Source organism: Papio anubis, chromosome 7 (assembly GCF_008728515.1).
Source record: "Papio anubis isolate 15944 chromosome 7, Panubis1.0, whole genome shotgun sequence".
Taxonomy (NCBI): Eukaryota; Metazoa; Chordata; class Mammalia; order Primates; family Cercopithecidae; genus Papio; species Papio anubis.
The window spans coordinates 112,518,906-112,544,543 of NC_044982.1; the positions used below are offsets into that span (position 1 = coordinate 112,518,906).

Sequence of the window (25,638 nt, forward strand, 5' to 3'; positions counted from 1 at the left end):
TGGGTGACAGAGTGAGACTTTGTCTCAAAAAAAAAAAAAAAAAAAAGATAGTTACAGGCTCTGTCCTTCTAGACAAACAAATAATTACATTAAAGAGTGATGACTATTATAACTGAGGAAATACACAGTTGTTCATGGATATAGTAGGAAGACTAAACACAATCTAGAGGTTACGGAAGGCCCCTTTGAGGAAGTAACATGAGTGAGTAGTTAGACTCTTAGCCAAAATATAGGTTTTATGAGAGAAACTATAGTACAATTTTAAGATATTACAAAGATCCCTGGATATGTCCATCAAGAACATTAAGGGTCTACTATTATGAGCATCACTTAGCATTGAATGAAACAGAAATGAAATGTGAAGCCTTAGAAAAAGCAAGATCTCTCTAGAATAGGAACTAACATTTGTTTCATAAAAATTTATTAGACACATATTTAGCTAGAGAAGAGGAGTTTAGGGGGCAGAATTTAAATATGATCATCACTAACATTTATGCAGATTATTCAGTCATCTAAACAAGCACTTGAGATAGGAAGTATTAGCCCTGTTATATGAATAAGAACACCGAGGCATCAAGAGGATAAGCAGTTTGCCTGATGTTATGTGGCTAGTAAGAGAAGGAGTTAACATCCAAACTCTGGCAGAATTATTTCATAGGCCATGCTCTTAGCCACTGTTGTTGTAGCCTCTGAACAGTGGATACACAGTCCATGCCCATAAGGAGCTCATAGTCTAGAGGACAGTATTGTTCTGGACTGTAGCTGCTAGGACAAGACTTATTTTGAAATCACTTATATCACAAAGTTAACAACCCTAAATGGTCTTTCTACCTGATTCCCCTGATAAAATATATCATTTCTGCCTATCTTTCTCAGATCCCTACTTCCCCCTTTCCCTGCTAAAAAGGCCTCCTGATGTTGTATGCCATTTAATATTTACAAATAATATTTTCAAAGGTATAGTTTTTTAAGGATCTTTACATTTATTTTCTATATGATCACTTGCCCATGTAGTGAGGATATAAAGTTGCCTGCTGACTTAAAGCTAAGTGTATTTTAGATTTCAGATTAAAAGCATTGTGTAAATATAAATTGATCATCACATTTCTCTTCAAATGAACTTAAAAGTGCTCCTTGTGAATAGGAAGGGATTTTATGTTTGCCTTTTCATAAAATTATTTAATGGTCGGGTGTCCTCCAGGCTTAACAACTCCTGTGAGTTTTGTTTGCCTTAAATGAGCAGCCTTTTAAATGTTTCAGTTCGCCTTTAGTAAAGGTCTTATTCTCACTAGCAGATATTCTGAAAAAAGTTTTCACACTGTTCTCCACATAAGAAGGTATTATTTGTGACATTATGATGGAGAACAGAAGCTCAACAATGTTAAACAGTGTTCATCCATGACCAAAGTATAGATTAACGTGGGTACCTTGAAGTCCCCATGCTGAAGGGCTGTTCATCTTTACCTTCTTCCTTGCTGCACTACATTTTGTGTCAGATAGTCTGATAGGAACACATTTTGCAATGTTTTTGCCTCCTATATTTCTCCCATAAACCTTTTAGGTGCTAGAGAACAGGAGGGTCTAAACCAGAGAGCAGGCTCCAGATAACCCATCTGAGAAAACCCTGACCGTGCCTATCACTAGCTGTTTCCTTCCCTTCGTTTCCTTTAGACTAAATTAAGCAGACCCAGTGCTTCTAATAGGATCATCTCTAAAATTAGCTGTGCTTGACTTTCCTTGTGCCTCATCTAAAGACTTTTACCCCAGCTGCTTCTTGGAAAGAAAAAAATATATATTGCAATGAATATCTTATCATAGCACAAGTGGAAAAGGCTTACTGTAAAGACTGTGAAGCAGTATCTGTGCTGAAGTTGGAAGCAGAGCCTGCAGAGATGAGCTCCAGTTCTGATATCCAGGAAGGAAGGTGTTTTGAAAGATGCCCTGGCTGAGGAACTATTGAAGGCCAGTTGGAGCTTGAGCTGCAGGGAGCCCATCTTGGGCCACCTGGAGTCTCTTCTAACCCTTGTCCCACATTTTCCCACATTTCTTCCCGCCTTACCCAAGGCCTGCTTCCCTCCTGCTGTGTGCACATTTCTTCCCATTTCCTGCCAATCTCAAGAACTGCACCGCTGGTTAAAAGAACTACTCATATTTCAGTCCCTTAGAATCTAGTTAGCTCTTTCATTTCCTTTTTTATTTACTTGTGATAGTCAAACTTAACATTCCTTTACATTCTTTGAGTCTGGATTACTTCAAGATTTTTTTTTAGGCTGCTAGTGAAAGCTAATATAAGAAAGCTCAGGATCCCTCCTCTAATCCTAAAAGTGACTTTACTTATCTTTAAAATACTATTAAGCTAAATGCAATGTGGTATGCTAGATTCAATCCTGGAACAGAAAAAGGAGGACATCAGTAGAAAAACTGAGAAAGTCAAAATAAAGGCTGTAGGTTAGTTAATAGTACCAATATAATTTCTTAGTTTTGATAAACATACCATGGTTATATAAGATGTTAATATGTGCCAGGCATGGTGGCTCACACTGTAATTCCAGCACTTTGGGAGGTCGAGGCGGGTGGATCACTTGAGGTCAGGAGTTCGAGACCGGTCTGGCCAATATGGTGAAACCCCGTATCTACTAAAAATACAAAAAAATTAGCTGGGCTTAGTGGCATATACCTGTAGTCCCAGCTGCCTGGGAGACTGAGGCAGGAGAATGGTGTGAACCCAGGAGGCGGAGGTTGCAGTGAGCCAAGATTGCGCCACTGTACTCCAGCCTGGGCGACACAGCAAGACTCCATATTAAAAAAAAGAAAAAAAAAGATGTTAATACAAAGGAAAGCTCGACTAAGGCATATAGGAAATCTCTACTATCCTTGAAACCCTTCTGTAAATCTAAAATTACTTGAAAATAAAAAGTTTTAAAAATGTATTTTAAAAGTATATATATATAGAGAGAGAGAGAGTAAAATCTTGGGCTTTGTAAATCAAGATTTTACAAATTTGGGCTATTTAGAGATAAGGGTGCCAAAAGTCAAACATACTTGCAGTTACATGCAAGATTTTCCCACAACATTCTTGGTGTAAACCCATTACACACTCAGAAATCAGATAAACCTAGACTCAGTCCCCAGCTCTGCTACCTCTAGCTTTGTACGTTTGAGCAAGTAACTGATTGTTCTAAGACTGATTTTCATATCTGTATAATGGGGCTGATGAGTGCTACCTCACAGGATTGTTGTAAGGACTTATATGTGAAGATAGCCCATGGCCTGCTACATGGTAAGCCCTTGAAATGTTGCTCTCAATAGCCCTCCAAGATGGTAATTTGATAAAAGTAAAATTTGGGTTCCTGTTTCCTCCTTAAATTTGTTTTGACTCTCAAGAATTGCTTTCCCCCTCTGTCCCTCAGGATATAGAAAGTTCTGGGTCACCAGCAATCCCATTACTGGGTATATACCCAAAGGATTATAAATCAGTCTACTCTAAAGACACATGCACACGTATGTTTATTGCAGCACTATTCACAATACCAAAGACTTGGAACCAATCCAAATGTCTATCAATGAATGACTGGATCAAGAAAATGTGCCACATATATACCGTGGAATACTATGCAGCCATAAAAAAGGATGAGTTCATGTCCTTTACAGGGACATGGATGAAACTGGAAACCATCATTCTCAGTAAAGTAACACAGGAACAGAAAACCAAACACTGCATGTTTTCACTCATAAGTGGGAGTTAAACAATGAGACACATCGACACAGGGAGGGAAGCATCACACATTGGGGCCAGTCAGGGGATGGGGTGCTAGGGGAGGGATAGCATTAGGAGAAATACCTAATGTAGATGACCAGTTGATGGGTGCAACAAACTACCATGGCACATGTATACCTGTGTAACAAACCTGCACATTCTGCACATGTATCCCAGAACTTAAAGTATAATTTTAAAAAATTTTTAGGCCGAGCGCAGTGGCTCAAGCCTGTAATCCCAGCACTTTGGGAGGCAGAGGCGGGCGGATCATGAGGTCAGGAGATCGAGACCATCCTGGCTAACACGGTGAAACCCCGTCTCTACTAAAAATACAAAAAAATTAGCCAGGTGTGGTGGTGGGCCCCTGTAGTCTCAGCTACTCGGGAGGCTGAGGAATGGCATGAACCCAGGAGGTGGAGCTTGCAGTGAGCCGAGATCGCGCCACTGCACTCCAGCCTGGGGGACAGAGAAGACTCCATCTTTAAAAAAAAAAAAAAAAAAAAAAAGTGTTTAAAGAATACATATTTTAAAGAAAGTTCTGAGTTCTGGGTCACTACTTTCCCTAAGAATATCGCAAAAAAACTGATGCCAAGATGAGTAAGGCAGGATGATTGACAAAGGCACAGTGGTTGGCCTCCGCATCTCTGGTCTCTCCTTTCCCTCTTTCCCTTCAGGCAGGCCTAACAGAAGGGCCTGCCTTCTCTATCAGCACACACAAGGACCAGTAACGTTTTCCAAAAGTTCTAGCTTACTTGTACCCTTACCTTGACTTTTCCAAGACTGTGGGTTTCTGAGACTTTTCTTTCTTATTGATGGGCTGTCTCTCCTCTTAAGGGAATTTCTGATGTCAGAGCCCCAGAAATTAAATTAATTGTAACTTTATTCTTTGATGCAAATATTTATTGAATACCTACTTTTTGCTAGACCCAATATAAACATAATTCCAGCTGTTAGAGACCTCACAATCTAGTTTGTAATGAAGTAAACAGATACGGTAATCATTATGATTTAGTTTACAACCAAATAAATATAAAAATCAGTAAAGAAGCAAAAGTGTTATGATGGGGAGAAAATAGAAATTGCCACCTCTGAGAAAAGGGTCTGAGCTCTAAGGTCCTGCCTCCTAGGAGCTGCTGGACCCATTAGAGGTAGTCCATGTTACTGGCTCTTGTCCATATAACCCATTTGCCCAAAGCAAATTTTCTTTACTCTCATAGTCCCAAATTTCTTTTACCTTTAAACTTTAAAACATTCAGGATACTTGAGATACAGGGGCAAGGAAAAAAGGAACTGCTGTGTTAAGACTCATGAGGTTCTGCTGTAAACTAGTGGGTAGACCTGGAAGTTGGAAATGGTTGGCGTATAAAGAAGTTGTACAGGGAACATCATATATACATTCCTGACTTAGGTCCTTTGTCTTTTAATGTGAGAGCGTAGTAGCTTAGAAAACTGTCCACATTGACACCAGTTGTGTTCTAAAGAATTATTCAAAGGAATCATTTCTTCTATGATCATCTTTTTATATCCACTCATTATAACATTTATCTCACTGTATGGCATTTATCTATTTGTAAGTCTACTGCTTACTAGACTATGAGTGCTGGTCCTGGCCCAGTGCCTCCCACTTGGCAGCTTTGGAGAACTTGAGGGTAAGGAAGATCAAAGTAACTATCATGAGCTTTGTTGGATTGCAGTAATGAACTCTTCATACTAATCTTTGGTCATCTATCTCAGTACCGTTTAAAAAGAAAAAGAAAGAGCACTTTTTCATATCTGTTGACTGCATAAATGTCTTATTTTGAGAAGAGTCTGTTCATATCCTTCACCCACTTTTTGATGGGGTTGTTTGTTTTTTTCTTGTAAATTTGTTTGAGTTCTTTGCAGGTTCTGGATTTCTGGATATTAGCCCTTTATCAGACGAGTAGATTGCAAAAATTTTCTCCCATTCTGTAGGTTGCCTGTTCACTCTGATGGCAGTTTCTTTTGCTCTGCAGAAGCTCTTTAATTTTAGATCCCATTTGTCAATTTTGGCTTTTGTTGCCATTGCTTTTGGTGTTTTACACATGAAGTCCTTGCCCATGCCTATGTCCTGAATGGTATTGGCTAGGTTTTCTTCTAGGCGTTTTATGGTTTTAGGTCTAACATTTAAGTCTCTAATCCATCTTGAATTAATTTTCGTATAAGGTGTAAGGAAGGGATCCAGTTTCAGCTTTCTACATATGACTAGCCAGTTTTCCCAGCACCATTTATTAAATAGGGAATCCTTTCCCCATTTCTTGTTTTTGTCAGGTTTGTCAAAGATCAGATGGCTGTAGATGTGTGGTATTATTTCTGAGTGCTCTGTTCTGTTCCATTGGTCTATATCTCTGTTTTGGTACCAGTACCATGCTGTTTTGGTTACTGTAACCTTGTAGTATAGTTTGAAGTCAGGTAGCGTGATGCTTCCAGCTTTGTTCTTTTGGCTTAGGATTGTCTTGGCAATGCAGGGTCTTTTTTCGTTCCATATGAACTTTAAAGTAATTTTGTCCAATTCTGTGAAGAAAGTCATTGGTAGCTTAATGGGGATGGCATTGAATCTATAAATTACCTTGGACAGTGTGGCCATTTTCACGATATTGATTCTTCCTATCCATGAGCATGGAATATTCTTCCATTTTTTTGTGTCCTCTTTTATTTCATTGAGCAGTAGTTTGTAATTCTCCTTGGAGAGGTCCTTCACATCCCTTGTAAGTTGGACTCCTAGGTATTTTATTCTCTTTGAAGCTATTGTGAATGGGAGTTCACTCATGATTTGGCTCTCTGTTTGTCTGTTATTGGAGTATAGGAACAGTTGTGATTTTCACACATTGATTTTGTATCCTGAGACTTTGCTGAAGTTGCTTATCAGCTTAAGGAGATTTTGGGCTCAGACAATGGGGTTTTCTAAGTATACAATCATGTCATCTGCAAACAGGGACAATTTGACTTCGTCTTTTCCTAATTGAATGCCCTTTATTTCTTTCTCCTGCCTGATTGCCCTGACCAGAACTTCCAACACTATGTTGAATAGAAGTGGTAAGAGAGGGCATCTCTGTCGTGTGCCAGTTTTCAAAGGGAATGCTTCCAGTTTTTGCCCATTCAGTATGATATTGGCTGTGGGTTTGTCATAAATAGCTCCTATTATTTTGAGACACGTTCCATCAACACCGAATTTATTGAGAGTTTTTAGCTTGAAGGGCTGTTGAATTTTGTCAAAGGCCTTTTCTGCATCTATTGAGATAATCATGTGGTTTTTGTCTTTGGTTCTGTTTATATGCTGGATTACGTTTATTGATTTGTGTATGTCAAACCAGCCTTGCATCCAGGGATGAAGCCCACTTGATCATGGTGGATAAGCTTTTTGATGTGCTGTTGGATTCGGTTTGCCAGTATTTTATTGAGGATTTTTGCTCATCATAAACTGGCCATCAGAGAAATGCAAATCAAAACCACAATGAGATACCATCTCACATCAGTTAGAATGGCGATCATTAAAAAGTCACGAAACAACCGGTGCTGGAAAGGATGTGGAGAAATTGGAACGCTTTTACACTGTTGGTGGGACTGTAAACTAGTTCAACCATTGTGGAAGACAGTGTGGTGATTCCTCAAGGATCTAGAACTAGAAATACCATTTGACCCAGTCATCCCATTATTCGGTACATACCCAAAGGATTATAAATCATGCTACTATAAAGACATACACACACGTATGTTTATTGAGGTACTATTCACAATAGCAAAGACTTGGAACCAACCCAAATGTCCATCAGTGACAGACTAGATTAAGAAAATGTGGCACATATACACCATGGAATACTATGCAGCCATAAAAAAACTTGTCCTTTGTAGAGACATGGATTCAGCTGTAAACCATCATTCTCAGCAAACTATTGCAAGAACAGAAAACCAAATACTGCATGTTCTCACTCATAGGTGGGAATTGAACACTGAGAACACTTGGACACAGGAAGGGGAACATCACACACCGGGGCTGGTTGTGGGGTTGAGGGAGTGGGGAGGGATAGCATTAGGAGATTTACCTAATTTAAATGACGAATTAATGGGTGCAGCACACCAACATGGCACATGTATACATATATGGCAAACCTGCACGTTGTGCACATGTACCCTGAACTTAAAGTATAATAAGAAAGAGAGAGAGAGAGAGAGAGAGAGAGAGAGAGAGAGAGAGAAGGAGCACTCAGGTCTTGTGGTCTGCTTCTGTCCTTCAGTTCCTGCACCCACCCTCTCTCACTCACTCTATTCTTTCCTTCCTTAGTCCAAATGGGTCAGAAATGGCACAATTCAGCTCCCTCAGGGAGCGCCTTCCAAAGAGTCCAACTTCTAATTAGCATCACAAAGGAATTGTTCATCTGATACTAAGAAAGCTTTTCTAGCCTCTCAGCCCCACTTACTGTATTGCCTAAGCCTTCAAATTGTAGCTTGTAATTTTACTCTTTTTGGTATCACCTTCCCACAGTATATGTTTTTGTTCTTGTGACATCCCTGACCCCAAAACCTAGTGCTATCATGTTAGTGCCTATAGCTGAAAAGCTGAGCATAGATATTTATGTAGATTATGGGAATATAAAGAAGCCAGCAGTTAGGAAGCTTGTAAGGGAGAAACACAGAATAAGGAGCATCATCTCATTGTGCTTGCTTCTTTTAAACTAACATTAACAGACAAGGATAGTAGAAAAGTGGAAATGATGTCTTTTAAATGTTAACAAAGTTTTCCATATTGGGAAAAACGATCATAAAAATTTTCACTTCAGGACTTTCTCATCTCTATAAATTAGGCTACTGAGTTCTAAATTTATGGACTTGCCAAAACCTACTTGTATTTTCTCTAAACAGGTCTTAAGGTGCCACAGATGCTCAGAACAAATCTAGCCTATACTGCTAATGAACACGCAAACAGTTTTCCCCATCTGCCACCTCTGTCTAAAAAGCTTTGAAGGCCTTCCTCCCTGATCACAAAGAACATAATTATTGTCTACAGAAAAGTCAAGTACAAAGGCCACTAGCCTTTGCAGGCCACCAAAGATTAACAGCTGCCTCTTCTTTGATTGGGAGAGGTAATAACAGTTACTCTAGTTAATAATTGGATGGATTCCCTGGCTGTGTAATTCAGATTGAGACTGTCATTTTTTGCTGGCCTTTAGCTAAGTGGGGTTATTAGAATGGAGCCACTAATCCTATTAGTCAGTTGTCAGTCTCACAGTGGGTGAGAGCAGGGGAAGGCAGAGCTTTTAAGGTATTATGCCAGGTACGTAAGGGAAGCTACACGTCTTATCTTTAAAGGTATGTTTTTCTCAATCAGATCAGAATTACCAAGCTTTTTATGAAAGTTTTTTCCAGTTTCATATGTCTGAATGCAGAGAATTGGAAAAGGGTTTAAAAGGGAATTCACCTTTCTAGAATGAGATATTTTCAGTCACTGAAAAAAACTTTGCTTGATACCTTCAGTATGTGCATCCTGTGCTTGGCCCTGGGTAGGAACACAGACACAGGAGAGTTTAGGCTTTACCGTCTACTACATGGACACAAATAACTTTGCATAAAGTAGAAAGTGGTAAGGGCCACACACAAAAAATATACAGAGAGCTTTGACTTTAGTTGAGGGGATCTGAGTGACTTAACAGAAGCAGCAGCATTTGATCTTGGTCTTAAGGGATTGGGAGAGCATTTGAACACTACAAGTTGGAAAGGTGGCAGTTTGAATGGAGAAGATAATTATGGTTAAGGATTTTTAGTGTACTTGCTTTTTCTGGATGCTAAGAGGGATAGGGATAAGTATAAAATGGTGTATCTGAAGAGCATCCAGTCTTCTTATTATGGCATTAAGGCATCCAGAAATGTAATACATCCAGAAATGTAATAAAACTGTATAAGAAGTGCCAAGTGATTGGCACAGGAAGTTAGTGTGGTATGAAAAGAGAGGAACAAGAGATGGGGAAGCTTTCTGTGTTATTTAAGTCCACCTAGATTTGTATGAGGATTATTTTCTTTTTGGATTTGCATATAAGGTCTTTAACGCCACATGCTTGCGAAGGTTTTTTTCTCTCTTAGTTTTAATATTTGGTTGGTTCATCATTGAGACAGCTTGATTTTCCCTTTCTGTCCCCATGAGATGAAGAAGTCAACTCTAATATCACAGGATTGTTTCATCCATCTTTATATATAAACTGTTAGGGAATGGGATCCAGTGAGCAGTATTTCTCCTTGTTATATTTAACATGCCTCTATATTGTGTTAACCTATCATATCTCACAGGAAATAAATTTTTACTGTCTGAAATAAGTCCTTTCATTTGTTCATTCTTTTGTTCTATCACTTATCTATCAGGTGTTTACCATTCCTGCTCTGTGCCAGGACTGAGGCTGCAAAGATGAGTTAGATACCACTCTTCAGGAGCTTGCAGATAAGAGAGAATGGGGCCGTGAGGTAGGGCTGAGGTGATGGATGAGTAGGGCTTGATGTGGGGCATGAAGAACTTAGGATGATACTGAGCAGTGTTTCCATCTGGCCATGCTCCATGAAAGAGAGTCCTGAGGTGGCTTGTTGCATCTCTAATCCAGAAGTAAACATAACCAGAATCTTCCTTAGCTCCAGGCAGAGATTTGGGAGATTTCTTTATTTCACAGTTGATTTTACTTTTTGCTTTTTTTTTTTTTTTTTTTTTTGAAAAGCTGCAAATAATAAACTAAAACTTCAGTTTCCAGTAGTGCATTAGTAAAAAGTTGGCTCTGAATGGCCTTTATCTTCCTGAAATTGGCTTATTCGGTCCTGTTTAATATCTGTTAGAGCTTGTGTCAGGTTTTTCAAGAGGTCGCATCCATGTTGTTGGCATTGCAGAAAAGGCTTTGAGGGTTTTTTTGGAGGCTTTTTTTAAGGCATAGATGTATACATTAAAATGATCTGCTTTTACTCAGTCCTTTTCCCCTCCAATTCTGCAGTGCTGACCCAGTTTCCTCCCATTGTGGAGGGGTCTGCAGGAACAGCAGTGGTGCTGCTTGGTTTCCCTGTGGACACACTGATCAGCCGGTGTTTCTGCTTGGCTTAACATACTCTATGCCCTGTTTTTGAGTTGAGAGATGTCAGTACATAATGGCTTTACACTAAAATGGAATATGAGAGGAAAGTTTAGTTCCTTTCTTGATGGATGTTAAGAAAGTTCAGGGTGAACATGTCCTCCAGTCTTGGAAAACTGAATCTCATTCTTTGGTCATGAAGCTCATTTCCAGTGAAAAACTATTCTGTAAGGCAAACATAATAACAAGAATGGAGGATTTCATCCTGCAGTCATACTAGAGAAATTACTGTTTCTGTTTTCGCAGTTACAACCATGTATAATGGGGCCGGACGTTGTGGCTCACGCCTATAATTCCAGCACTTTGGGAGGCCAAGGCAGGTAGATCACCTGAAGTCAGGAGTTCAAGACCAGCCTGACCAACATGGTGAATCCCCATCTCTACTAAAAAAAAAACACACAAAAATTAGCCGGGCATGTTGTCAGGTGCCTGTAATCCCAGCTACCCGGGAGGCTGAGGTTGCAATGAGCCAAGATCGCACCACTGCACCCCAGCCTGGGCGACAGAGCAAGACTCCATCTCAAAAAACAAATGGACGAAATATATATATATATATATAAAAAATAAGAGTATCTTTGTCAGCCGTCCTTCTCATTCAGCAACATTGTTGAGCAATTACTGAGTGCAGTCCCCTATGCTAAGTCTTTGGGATATGATGATGAAGCAGACATGGTCTCTGACATCAGGAAGCTCAGAGTTTAGTGGAGATACAAAGATGAAAAACTAGAGGATCATCCTTCCTGAAAAGGAACAGTTTATGCAAAAGCACAGAGGCATGAAAAAGTAGGGGTCATATAAGGAATTTAGTTACAAGAGAGGCAGGATCCTGGCAGGGAAGGAGGCTATTGGAGAGGGATCAGATTCTGAAGAATGATTCTAAGGTCCATGGATCTTGTTCTGTAGACTGTGAAGAAGTTGTCCCTGGAGTGTTTTAAGCAAAGAGTGATGTAATGACATTTACTCTTTAGGGTATTTCTTCATTGTGTATCCAGGGCAGGACTACTCAAACGGAGTCCATAAGCCAGTGCCAGGCCACTGTTATGAAACATAATGAGATATATACACAAATCAAGAGTAAATTTTGCAAATTGACAGAGTAATTTTGTCTTTTTGCATCTACTATTTTATTTATTTATTTTTATTTCCATAGGTTTTTGGGGAACAGGTGGTATTTCATTACATGAGTAAGTTCTTTAGGGGTGATTTGTGAGATTTTGGTGCACCCATCTCCCCAGCAGTATACATTGAACCCAATTTGTAGTCTTTTATCCCTCACCCTCTTCCTACCCTTTCCCCCAAGTCTCAGAGTTCATCGTGTCATTCTTATGCCTTTGCATCCTCATAGCTTAGCTCCCACTTATCGGTGAGAACATACAATGTTTGGTTTTTCATTCCTGAGTTACTTCACTTAAAATAATAGTCTCCAATCCCATCCAGGTTTCTGCAAATGCCATTAATTCATTCCTTTTAATGGCTGAGTAGTATTCCATATATATATATATGTATATACACACACACATATATATACACACATACATATACACACACAGACATACATATATATACACACACACACGCACACACGTACCAGTTTCTTTATCCACTTGTTGATTGATGGGCATTTGGGTTGGTTCCACATTTTTGCAATCACGAATTGTGCTGCTATAAACATGCGTGAGCAAGTATCTTTTTGTTATAATGACTTCTGTTTCTCTGGGTAGATGCCCAGTAGTGGAATTGCTGGATCAAATGGTACTTCTACTTTTAGTTCTTTAAGGAATCTCCACACTGTTTTCCTAGTTTACATTCCCACCAGCAATGTAGAAGTGTTCCCTTTTCACTGCATCCACACCAACATCTTTTTTTTTTTTTTTAATAGCTATTCTTGCTGGAGTAAGGTGGTATCACATTGTGGTTTTGATTTGCATTTCCCTGATCATTAGTGATGTTGAACATTTTTACATATGTTTGTTGGCCATTTGTATATGTTCTTTTGAGAATTGTCTATTCATGTCCTCAGCCTGTGTTTTGATGGGATTGTTTGTTTGTTGTTGTTGTTTGCTAATTTTTCTTGCTAATTTGAGTTCCTTGTGGTTTCTGGGTATTAGTCCTTTGTTGAATGTATAGATTGTGAAGATTTTCTCCCACTCTGTGAGTTGTCTGTTTATTCTGCTGACTGTTCCTTTTGCCATGCAAAAGCTCTTTAGTTTAACTAAGTTCCAGCTATTTATCTTTGTTTTTATTGCATTTGCTTTTGGGTTCTTGGTCATGAAATCCTTGCCTAAACCAATGTCTAGAAGGGTTTTTCCGATGTTATCTTCTAGAATTTTTATAGTTTCAGGTCTTAGATTTAAGTCCTTGATCCATCTTGAGTTGATTTTTGTATAAGGTGAGAGATGAGGATCCAGTTTCATTCTTCTACATGTGGCTAGCCAATTCTCCCAGCACCTTTTGTTGAATATGGTGTCCTTTCCCCACTTTATGTTTTTTGTTTGCTTTGTTGAAGACCAGTTGGCTGTTAAGTATTTGGGTTTATTTCCGGGTTCTCTCTTCTGTTCCATTGGTCTATGTGCCCATTTTTATACCAGTACCTTGCGCTTTTAGTGACTGTGGCCTGTTTGAAATCAGGTAATGTGATGCCTCCAGATTTGTCCTTTTTGCTTAGTCTTGCTTGGGCTATGCAGGCTCTTTTTTGGTTCCATATGAATTTTAGGATTGTTTTTTCTAGTTCTGTGAAGAATGATGATAGCATTTTGATGGGAATTGCATTGAATTCTTAGAGTGCCTTTGGCAGTGTGGTCATTTTCACAGTATTTTAAAATGTGGCCTTCTACTTAGTACATTTTTTCCCATTTGTTCAGTATTTCATCTGTATTTCACAGAAGTGTCAGTCTATAATGGAGTAAAAATGTTAAAAACAAAAAATTGGTTTTTTTTTATAGAGTTTGGGAAGCAGTGCTCTAGAAAATGGGCTGGTTAGGGTAAACTTGGACCCAAAGATACTAATTAGGAGATTGTTATAATACCTTAAACAAGATACCATGAGAGCCTAACTAGACATGGTTCTGACATGGTTATTAACAGTAGGCATGGATAGAAGAAGCAAGAACTGTAACAGAAGTAGAATTTCCAGAATTTGGAGGCTGGATCAGTGTGAAAGCTGAAGAAAAAAGGATAATCTAGAGGAGCAAATGTTCTTTTGAGAGTCTACTAAAAATTGGACCCTTGCCCTATGCATTACTATGAGCTTCTCCATCCCTGTTTCACAGAGATGTTTCATTTATTTTTAATATGGTTATGACTTTTAATGTTTTAAAATATTTTATCTGGAATCCTTATTTGTTTTACATATAAGAAAGGAGGTGTATGTATGTGTTTACATCCCCATCTTGACCCTCTACCATTTTCCCTACACTTGAGATGTTTCCACAGTTCCCTAGGCTTGATATAAAACTACTGGTGGGATAGCCAGTCCCTACCAAATTAAATCCAGAAAATATTTATACATACTATATGATCTAATTTATATGAAAATCTATGATAGACAACACTAACGTATGGTACTATGAAACAAATCAGTGGTTGCTTCAGAGAGGAAGGATTGACCATGGAAGGAGCATGAGGGAACTTTCTAGGGTGATAGAAATGGTTGTGTCTTGATAAGCATTTGTCAAGTTTGATTGAACAGTATATTTAAGATCTGAGCCTTTCACCCAATTATAAAATATACCTGAATTAAATTTTTTAAATCACGAACAGCCAGTAAACACAAGATGTTCAATCTCCCTGGTCATCAGGAAACAGGAAATAAAAACCTCAATAAAATGCCAGTACACACCCATTACAATGACCAAAGTTAAAAAGACCGGTAAAACCAATTTTAGTGAGAATGTGGAATAACGGGAATTAACACTATACCGCCAATATTGTTCGAAATATTTTAGAAAGCTGTTTGGCCATAGCTACTAAAACTGAACCTATGTATACTCTGTGACCCAGCAGTTCTACTCCTAGATATGCCCAACATAGCTGAATGTCACATGTGCCAAATACATGGGCACAAATGTTTAAAGGAGCGTTGTCCAAAGTGTCAAAGTAGAAACAAGCTAAATGTCAATCAGCAGTGAAACATTTAAATAAGTGGATATAGAGAGTCACAAAGGAATAATATACAGCAAAGAAAATGAATGAAATACTGCTACAGGCAGCAACATGGATGAATTTAGAAATAAACAATCAACCAAAAAAAGCTAGACACAGTTGGATAAAGTGTGATATAGATATGAAAAGAAGGCAAAATGAATTCATGAGTTTAAAAGTTGGGATAACCTTTACATTTTGGCACAAGGAAGAGATAGTGAATAGGATGGGCACAAGGGATACTATGGCATGCTATGAAGCTTTGTATTTTAATTTTGGAGTTGTTACACAGTGTGTTCAATTTTTTTTTTAACTCATCGAGCTGTACAATTATGATTAGTACACTTCTCTATGTATATTATATGATAATACACAGAGCTTATTATTCTAAGTATATTGACATCCTAGCATAAAAAGAGGGAATAACGACAGCATTACAGTATTAAATAAACTATTAAGTACCTGGATTTTGGAGGTTTTGATTGTTTGTTTTAACTTTGCAAAGAAATATTTTTCCATTAATAACAAAATTGTTAATTTTAATCTTACATGTATGAGTCTTGTCTAGCTGTCACAATGAACTTCTTATATTCACAAAATGTATTTTATTGTGCACAAAGAGCAATTGAATGATTAAGATAAGCATTTGATAACACTGCTCAACTCTAGACATGTACTGGAGACAATAATTGGTATGTCATTAATGCTCAGAACACCAGAAGAATCAGGCAAATATGTTTGACAGAGCTTATATATACTAATATCTCCTCCCCACTCGCTTTTCAACAAAACCTCAGTATTTCAAAGTTTCAAGGCTGTGGAATACTATTAGAAGAAATGTAAGGCAGTGATGTAATAGAGGGGTTGTATTAGTTTGCTTGGGGTTGCCATGACAAAGTGCCAACGACTGGGTTGGTTAAACAATAGAAATTGATTTTCCCTCAGTTGTAGATGCTGCAAGTCCAAGATCAAGGTGTCAACAGGTCTGGTTTCTCCTGGACTTCTCTGTCCTTGGCTAGTGGATGGCCACCTCTTGCTGTGTCCTCATGTGGCTTCTTGACTGTGCAGGTGTAACCCCGGTGCCTTTTTCTCCTCTTATAAGAACATCAGTCACATTGGACCAGAGCCTACTCTAACAGCCTCACTTTTAACTTAGTTACCACTTTAAAGATCTTCTCTTCAAATACAGTTACATTCTGAAATACTGGGGGTTGGGACCTGCACATATGGATTTTGAGGGGGGCACAATTCAAGGCACAATAGGTTGCTATCTTATTTTTTACATATATGTTGCATTGATTCTGCCTATGCTTAAAAACACACAGTGTAGCATAGAATTACTTTTCTCTTTCCCATGCCAAAGAAGTGCAAATAACTTGCAAATGTTATTTCCCACAAGGATTATATACAGATCGTAAATTGCATAGAAATAATCGTAGGTTTAGTTCTAAAATTGTTACTTAATGTTCTCCTAAAATAGCTGAAATGGTATTTTTTTAAAAGGATACAGCTAAAATGATTAGATATTAGATTATCTTTTATTGCTGAAGACAAATATTCTAGTAGAGGGAATCTTTGTGGAAGTCTATATTGTTAGGTGGTAATTAAGATTACAATGTGATAAAGATGTGATTTTTAAGTAAGTATTGCTAAAAATTTATATATAATTTTTTTCCTTTGCCTGGAGTGCTTCTTTTCTTCCCCCTTTCTTTTACTTGTCTTAAAACCTCAATTTTATCAGAGAAGCCTATCCTGACCCTTTCCCCGTTATATAGTTGATTCTCCCATTATTCTCATAGAGAACCTTTTATCTTTCAAGGTACTTATAATTAAAATCACCTTATTTATAACTATCTGATTAGTGTTCTTCTAGGCACTCATTTTTTCTCTAATTTTTAATTTTTGTGGGTACATAGTTTATATATTTATGGTTTACATGAGATATTTTGATATAGGCATACAATGCTTAATAATCACATCAGAGTAAATGGGGTATCCATCACCTAAAGCATTCATTTTTTTGTGTTACAAACAATCCAACTGTATTCTTTTAGTTATTTGTAAATGAACAATTAAATTATTATTGAGTATACTCACCCTGTTGTGCTATCAAGTACTAGGTCTTATTCTTTCTGACTATTGTTTTGTACCCATTAACTACCCTCACTTCCTTCCCCACTACCCGGTCCCCTCACTACCCTTCTCAGCCTCTGGTACCCATCCTTCCATTCTCTATCTCCATGAGTTCAGTTGTTTTAATGTTTAGCTCCCACAAATAAATGAGCACATGTGAAGTCTTACTTCGCCTGGTTCATTTCACTTAACATAAGGACCTCCACTTTCATCTATGTTGTTGCGAATGACAGGATCTCATTCCTTTTATGGCTGAATAGTACTCCATTCTGTATATGTACTACATTTTCTTTATCCACTCATCTCCTGATGGAGTTGCTTCCAGTTCTTGGCTATATTGTGAATGGTGCTGTAGTAAATATGGGAAAGCAGATATCTCTTAGATATATGGATTTCCTTTCTTTTGGGCATATACCTACCAGTGGAATTGCTGGGTCATATGGTAGCTCTGTTTTTAGTTTTTTGAAAAATCTCCAAACTGTTCTCCATAGTGGTTGTACTAATTTACATTCCCACCAACAGTGTATGAGAGTTCCGTTTCCTCCACATCGTCACCAGCATTTGTTATTACCTGTCTTTGGATAAAAGCCATTTTAACTGGGGTGACAACTATGTTGTCTATCATAGATTTTCATATAAATTAGATCATATAGTATGTTTGTAGTTTTGATTTGCATTGTTACGATGATCAGTTATGTTGAGCACCTTTTCCTTTGCCTCTTTGCCATTTGTTTGTCTTCTCTTGAGAAATGTCTATTCAGATTTTTTGCCCATTTAAAAAATCGGATTATTAGATTTTTTTCCTTTAGAGTTGTTTGAGCTCTTATATATTCTGGTTGTTAATCCCTTGTCAGATAGATAGTTTGTAAATATTTTCTCCCATTTTTCCCATTCTGTGAGTTGTCTCTTTGCTTGGTTGATTGTTTCCTTTGCTGTGCAGAAGCTTTTTAACTTGATGTGATCCCACTTGTCCCTTTTTGCTTTGGTTGCCGGTGCTTGCCATCTACCAAATTTTAAGCTTCATGAAGGAGAGCAACTATGTCTTTTATGCTCACTCCTTTTGACCTATATTTCCTAGTACTGAAACAATTAGCAGTGAGTAGCATTCAACAAATATTTATAAAATAATATTTGTAGAATAGTTGAACCATCAGCATGTTTCAGACTACAGATATCATTTTAGTTATAGTTTTATGCCTGGGAAATTGGACTAACTTCTGTTTGTATTTCTGTCTAGAATGTGGCAGATCAGATTGCATTTCAAGCTGCTGGTGGATTAACAGCCCTTGAACACATCCTTCAAGTAGTAGTCCCAGCCACAAATGTGAACACAGTTTTAAGAATTCCTCCTAAGTAAGTATAGTTTCTTAATCTGTTTTTTACGTTTCATTTGTGAGTCATTTCTGCCCTATGGTTTCCATATGGAGAACGACAAGAAAATTGTATGTGTATTCAGGGTTGAATAGCAAAAGCTTACACTGCCCATTAGGGAGAAAAACAGAGGTGCTCAACATCACTTGCAAAACTCAAATTGAGCCTAAAAAGCCTTATAAAGGAAATCTCTTTGGTCTGTGATGTGCTCTAATCAGAAATCAAGAAGAATTGATAAACTCTTGAGCAATTCTAACTGCTTCCAAAAATTGAGCACAAATAAATAATAGTTACAGTAAGCTAACATTGTGTTACATGTGAAAAAAGAAGTGAGTAAGTACATTAACAAAAGTCTGAGCTGTGAAATTTCAGCAAGTTCCTACCATACAGAAAGAGCAGTCAGAGGCGAAGAGTGCCATAGCCTAGAGTCCCAGCCAAATTGCTGGGAACTGAATTGCACGTTGGTCTTTAACGGTAAATTGCTTTCCTGTTCTCTTAAGTCCCTGGCCACTTGGGGTATAGCAGCAATGTTATTTCAAAAGTATTGTATTCCTGGGTTGTAACGTGTGCAGTTTCTGGGTATTTTGTGGAGACTTTTATTTACGGAGTTTAAATAAGAGGTTTTAATAAAAGTTCATTTAGGCAGGGTGCAATGGCTCACATCTATAATCCCAGCACTTTGGGAGGTCAAGGCAGGAGGATCACTTGAGGCCAGAAGTTCGAGAATAGCCTGGGCAATGTAGTGAGACCCCGTCTCTACAAAACATTAACAAATTTAGTCAGGCATAGTGGCACACACCTGTAGTCCCAGCTACTCAGGAGACTAAGAGAGGAAGGATCACTTGAGCCCAGGAGGTCAAGGCTGCTGTGAACCATGATTGCATCACCGTATTCCAGTCTGGGCAACAGAGCAAGACCCTGTCTCAAAAAAAAAAAAAAAAAGTGAATGCTTCATTTGTCCATTGGATACAACAGGAAAAAAAAATTCCAAGAGTATGTTATCTTTTTTTTTTCTGAGAGGCATTTGTATTAAAAAGAAATGGCATTGGCTTTGGAGTAGGACAAAGCTGGGTTCTGGTTTTACCTCTGCCAGGCTACTAGCTAAGAGAATTTGAGTGAGTGCCTTAATTTCATTGCATCTGTTTCCTTATTTGGAAAAATAAATGTAATCATATTCACCTCGTGGTGCTACTGTGGGACCAGTTGAAATAATGTATATGAGAGCTCTTTGTAAACTGTTAAGCTTTTATTATAATGTATATTTGTATATTATAATGTAAAGTTACATTATAAATGTTAAATGAGAGTTTTTAAAATAGTCTTGCCTGGTTTAAGACAGTGCTAGCTACCTGACATGTGATATTTCTAAGTACAAGCTTTTGACAAAGATGATTTGGATTCCTTTCCTCTACTCACAAAGATTAATGAAGAATGATATAGGTATTCTTTAAGTCAGGAAATCTTTCTGTGGAGCAGAAAGCTCCCCATAAGGCAAGTTATAGCATGCATAGTGGTTTTTATAACCCAGAAGCGTTGCTATTTCTTATCAAAATGGACTTCATTTATAGGGTGTTGCTGGGCAGGTTGTCTTCACTTACTGTATGTTAATTGGCAGGGAGGAAGGAAGAAAGGAATGAAACATAATAAATATTTGAAATAAGAAAGGAAATGATACTGATTCTTTGGGAGAGTGCTTTGATAACTGTTAATAATTTATATTGTTCATCTTAAATTCACATAGAGGTTTTTCGTTTTTTGTTTTGTTTTGTTTTCTGGTAGGCTTCAACATGCATGACACTAAGCTCTCTGGTTGGTAACCTAGATTAAATGCCTGTTTCCCAAAAGCTGCTATTGTCATTGTAACAGAGTATGTTGTTCTGGTGCTTATCTCTGCCTCTTGTTTAGGAAATAGAAGAGGTGTCCACAGTTCCTACAAAGACCTAAGCAAGAATTAGCACACTCCCTTTGCAAAGGAGCTGTGGAATCTTGAGAGTCCAGACCAGTGCCTCGTAGCTGGTCAGCACTAGCTGACCCACAGGGTCAGGATTAAGAGTTTGTTCCTTCATTTCACTTTAGGCCAATAAATTTGTGTTTTCTTTTTTTCTTTTTTTTTTTTTTTCATACTTTAAGTTCTAGGGTACATGTGCACAACATGCAGGTTTTTTACATATATATACATGTGCCATGTTGGTGTGCTGCACCCATTAACTCATCATTTACATTAGGTATATCTCCTAATGCTATCCCTCCCCCTAACCCTACGATAGGCCCCAGTGTGTGATGTTCCCCACCCTGTGTCCAAGTGTTGTCATTGTTCAGTTCCCACCTATGAGTGAGAACATGCGGTGTTTGGTTTTCTGTTCTTGCGATAGTTTGCTCAGAATGATGGTTTCCAGCTTCATCCATGTCGCTACAAAGGACATGAACTCATCCTTTTTTATTTTTTATAGATTTTTTATAGATCTTTTATTTTTTATAGATTATTGTGGCACTATTCACAATAGATTTGTGTTTTCAACTAAGTGCTACTTATTGAGTGAGTCTAGCACCCAGAGCTGTGGGCATCCAGCATCAACTCTAAGATTCTTTTATCCTGAGCACAGTCTCAATACCATAACTCTACTTTCTAAAGCAGCTTCAGTTTTCAGGGCTAAAGGATTAAAGCCATAAGAGTGTTATGCTATTTACTCAAAGAACAGCAAGGGGAATTTTGTAACCACTTCAGATTTAAATGTAGAATAAGAGCATACTGGTGGGCATGAGTCAGTGGCTTACTTCAAAAAATATTCTTTCTCATTTTCCTTCCAACTACTCTCCTGCACAAATCCCTGCCCAGGCCCTGGGCTTTCCATAGTCCCTGGGCACTCCTTTGTTCTCAGCCTGTCCAGAATCTTTCCATCCCTAGTGGGTTTCCACCCCTCAACTCCATGAACCTTTTGCCACCTTAGCTACTGCTGTTTCCTGCCTCCTGTGGCATTTCATGGCATTTACCTAAAGAGGCTAGTTTAGAATATCCTGTTTAATTTTTCTCAGTGATAAATAGAGGATTTGATAAGTTTAAGCCACTGTCTCATAACAGTTACCCTGTTGAAACCTGGAGTCTTATGGCTATAAACCTTATGTGTCGCTGCTTCTGAAGCCCTGAGCTCTTTGTTAGTGGATAAACCAGCTTCCTGTCCTCTTTTCTTACCGTACTGTTCATATCTCTTTTTACTCCACATAGTACCTCAGTAGTTGCATGTCTTGTTTGTTCTATGATTATTGCTAAGCAACTTCCTGTGAATGAATATTTGCTTCCAGAAGCTTTTTTTGTTTTTTGTTTTTTGTTTTTTTAACGTGAAATTGAGAATTATACCTGCTTCTGGAAGTGTGACTTTTTGAAACCTTTCTGAGTCTGCAGTAGGTTGTTTTGCTCTTATGAGAACCAGGGAAAGGCCATAAAACTGCTTTAATTATTTTCAAGTTATCTCTGAAAGGGTTTAGGTCAGGATGTGTTATTACAAAATCAATCATTTAAACAAATGTGCTCCAATAAAATTGTTTTTAGTTCCAAGAAAGATCGCCCTGAAACAAGGCAGTTTGTATCTCCTTTGGGGAAGACTAATGCTATTCTGCTTACAAACTTTTTTTTTTTTTTTTTTTTTGGGACAGGGTTTCACTGTCACCCAGGCTAGAGTGCAGTGGGGCCATCTTGGCTCACTGCAACTTCCGCCTCCTGGGTTCAAGCGATTCCCAAGTAGCTGGGATTACAAGCACGCGCCACCATGCCCGGCTCATTTTTTTGTATTTTTAGTAGAGACAGGGTTTCACCATGTTAGCCAGGATGGTCTTGAACCCCTGACCTCAAATGATCCTCCCACCTCGGCCTTCCAAACCTACAAATTGCCAAAAACAAGTACAGACAAATGAATGACATCTTCTAGCCTTTTAAAAACTCTAGACTAATAATAGTGGTTCATCATAGCTTTTTAATATTTGAAAATAAACAGGAGTTTTCACTTTCTTTGAGCGTAAAGAATGGCCCATGTTATGTAAATAAGAAGATGAATCTGCTGTGACTAGAAGCAACTGTACCAAAACTTTGTGTTGTCTTTTTATAGTATATGTACATAGTAGCAATGATAATTAAAGTGAAAGGTGGCACTAAACTGGCCTTCCACATCTCCAAGCCCTTTCCAGGCAGTAGTAGATGTTCGTAATTCACAGGCAACCAGCAAACCTCTTGGGCCACCAAAAAGAGTCTTCCCCAGGTTGCCTTTTACTTACCTAAGATTCATAATTTCTGACAGTTACACAAGGACCAGGGGTCAAATAGTAAACTCTGTGAGCTACTTTATGTTGTTCTGTTGGAGAACTAATCAGGTGCCTATTTCTTCTTTGTCAGCCTTGCTTATCTCTTCATAGTCCCTGTGGACAGTTTTTCATATAGAAGTACATTCATCAACACAAAGCAAAGCAGACAGCATGGTATAGTGAAAAATGTATAGGCTGTAGAGTCAGATCCAGGCTTAACTCTGCTTTTTACTGATTAGCTATATGACTTTGGGCCAAACTACTTGTTTTAACAGAGCCTCAACTAAATGGTAAGACTAATACCTACCTTACAGAACTGTTATGAGGATTAAAAGTGCACGTGTTTAAGTCCCTGCACAAAGAAAGCACTTAGTTATTTTCAGTGTTTTTTGTTGTAGTTATTGTTTTGACTCCATATTATACTGCCTAATTACTGAGCTTTAAATCCCTAAGTCTTTGTCACTTTGGCTTCTAAGAAGCTGTAATCTATTAATTTTACTTGGGCATTTGTTTTTTTCACCCTAAATTCAGACTTCATCTTGGTAAGTTTTAGCCCAGTCTATCAAGATCCTGATGTGGCCACTTATTCAGTTTAATTTTCCTTAACTTTGGGTCAGCCCTAAAGTTGACCTATAGAACATTTGTGTCTTTATCTTATCGCTGAAAAAAATATCAAACAGGTTAGAGAATAGTTCGGTTTAGCACTTTATTATGTGCTGCTTTGCCAAGTACTCCGTCTGCTGTACTATCACCTCTCCCAAGTAGATTGTAAGTCCTTAGGATCATGACACATAGTAAATACATTATTTGTAAATCACAGGACATCAATAGTCAATATTGTGTGACTATATGAATGAATTTTCTCCAACAGATAAAAGCAATGCGTTAAAAGGGCATACTGCCTCAAATATTGGACTCTGTAGACTTACAATTTGATCTCATTTTCACCAAATATGACCCTTCTGATTTTGGCATTTGATTTCCACGTAGAGCTGTCAGGTATATTACATTTATTTAACAATCAGAGCATTTGGCATGTTTGCACCATTATCACACTATATAAATGAAGAAACCAAAAGTTTTAAAGACTGAATGATTTACCCTCCATCATAAGTTTAGCTGAGCTAGGTCTGAGCATCCTATTCTTCTTCTTCTCTGTTACATGGATTTTAGGCAATGACTTTTTTAGTCTGTCTTTAAACTTCCATGAGTTTTTGAATGTCGTGTATCTGTGACTGTTACTTACTCAAAAGGCCAAAGAATATGCTAGAACTGTATTCATAAGGTCATTGGCCTTATCACAGTTTTAGAATAAGAGCACATCAGTAGGTATAAGATTGCCCCATTTTAAACTAACAGGAAAAATAATTCTTTTTTTATAAGGTATGCCTGGTTTTTCATATCAAATAGATCAGTAAAGTTGCTTTTTATTTCTTTATAGTATATGCCTTTATCTGCCTATAGTAAATCCATCCTACTCAGGCCATGCAATACTCATCAAATGTAATTTTTAAAAATTTAGAATGATATGAAATGGAGCTTTGTTCACTAGGAAGATCATTTACAACAAGATATCAAATGTATTCTCCAAAGTAAAATAAAGTAAAACTTGTGACTTTACTTGGCAATATTGCATTTACCTGATCCTTTGAGTTGGTAAAGCGATACAAACTAACTTATTGTGTGCTTGGTGCCAAGCACTGTGCTAGATGCTCTGCACGTATTACCTTGTTTATTCCTCACAATCACCAGCAACCATGTATGTGGCTCACTGCCAGATGAGGGTTGGAAGCAGTCACATTGGGGTATGACTACAACCTTTCAGAGCTATGATAACCCCTTTAAAAGAGTGTTTATTCTTTTCAGAAAGAATGTTCAGAGAGAACATTAGCAGAGAGAATGTTCAGAGTTGCTCTCCCGTTACTCATTGAGGTTTTGTCCCCAAAGGCTTCTGTTTCCCTCTCTTTGTGTTATGTAGAGGCTGATACAATTCCTCTTATAGTAGAAAAGAGATAACTCATTGTGCTCCAGAAGCAGGTAAATAATCTAGGACTTCCAGTCCTTACTCCTAGGAAACTATTTTCTAGCATTTTCCTTCTTTGGATCACTTGTGGGCATGGCAATGAGATTGCCATACCTAGGAACCACTTGAAATAGACCCTGTCCTCAGGGAACTTACAGTCATGGAAAATGAGACATATTAAACTCTGAATATTATTAGTAGTAGCCTACTGTGTTACCTTTGTGGAACAGCCACCCTGGTGGTATAACAGAAGACTCTTCATTAAGGGAATGTTTTGTTACATATGCCAATATCTGTCAACTTAGTTTCCTGAGATGCCAGGCCTTGTGTGCTTACTTCTTAATCCAGTCTCTTGACTCACTTGGCTGTTCTCTTTGGGACTCATCTACTATTAAGTCTTTGCCTTTGTGTCTTCAGTTTGCAACATAATCCAGACTCTCACAGTTTTTACTATGAGTTTCCTTCCTTATTACCTTTTCTTCTTTCTTGTTGGCCTGCCATAATCACCTTCTACCTTCCTATTTGTTGTGTCCTTCTTTTTTGCAGTGGTTTATGAATACTACTTGTTCTAGGCATTACGTCCATGCCTTGTCAGCTATATTTTATGCCATCCATGTGGTGCTTCCCTCAATGGCCATAGCTGACTAAATTCTAAAGAGAGGACATCTGACTCAAGAGCAACCAATCTACTGACCAGCCAGCAAGATAGGATTTATAATCCAATACAAAAAGTTGAACCAGCCCAGTCAAGTTTCTTTCTCAGGAATTTGCAGTTGGGAAGTTGCAGAACTTTGAGTCATTTTTTT

The 25,638-nt window shown here is 38.0% G+C and overlaps 1 protein-coding gene across 20 annotated transcripts in view; it reads left to right on the forward strand.

The window, feature by feature from the left end:
- Positions 1–25,638, forward strand: part of SCAPER (S-phase cyclin A associated protein in the ER) — a 553,621-nt gene that overhangs the window by 375,615 nt on the left and 152,368 nt on the right. For all 20 annotated transcript variants that reach the window (XM_017960807.3, XM_021940762.2, XM_017960810.3 and 17 more), the window contains one exon: positions 18,383–18,498. In XM_017960807.3, coding sequence (XP_017816296.1) covers positions 18,383–18,498 — 116 coding nt within the window. The remainder of the gene's footprint in view (positions 1–18,382; positions 18,499–25,638) is intronic.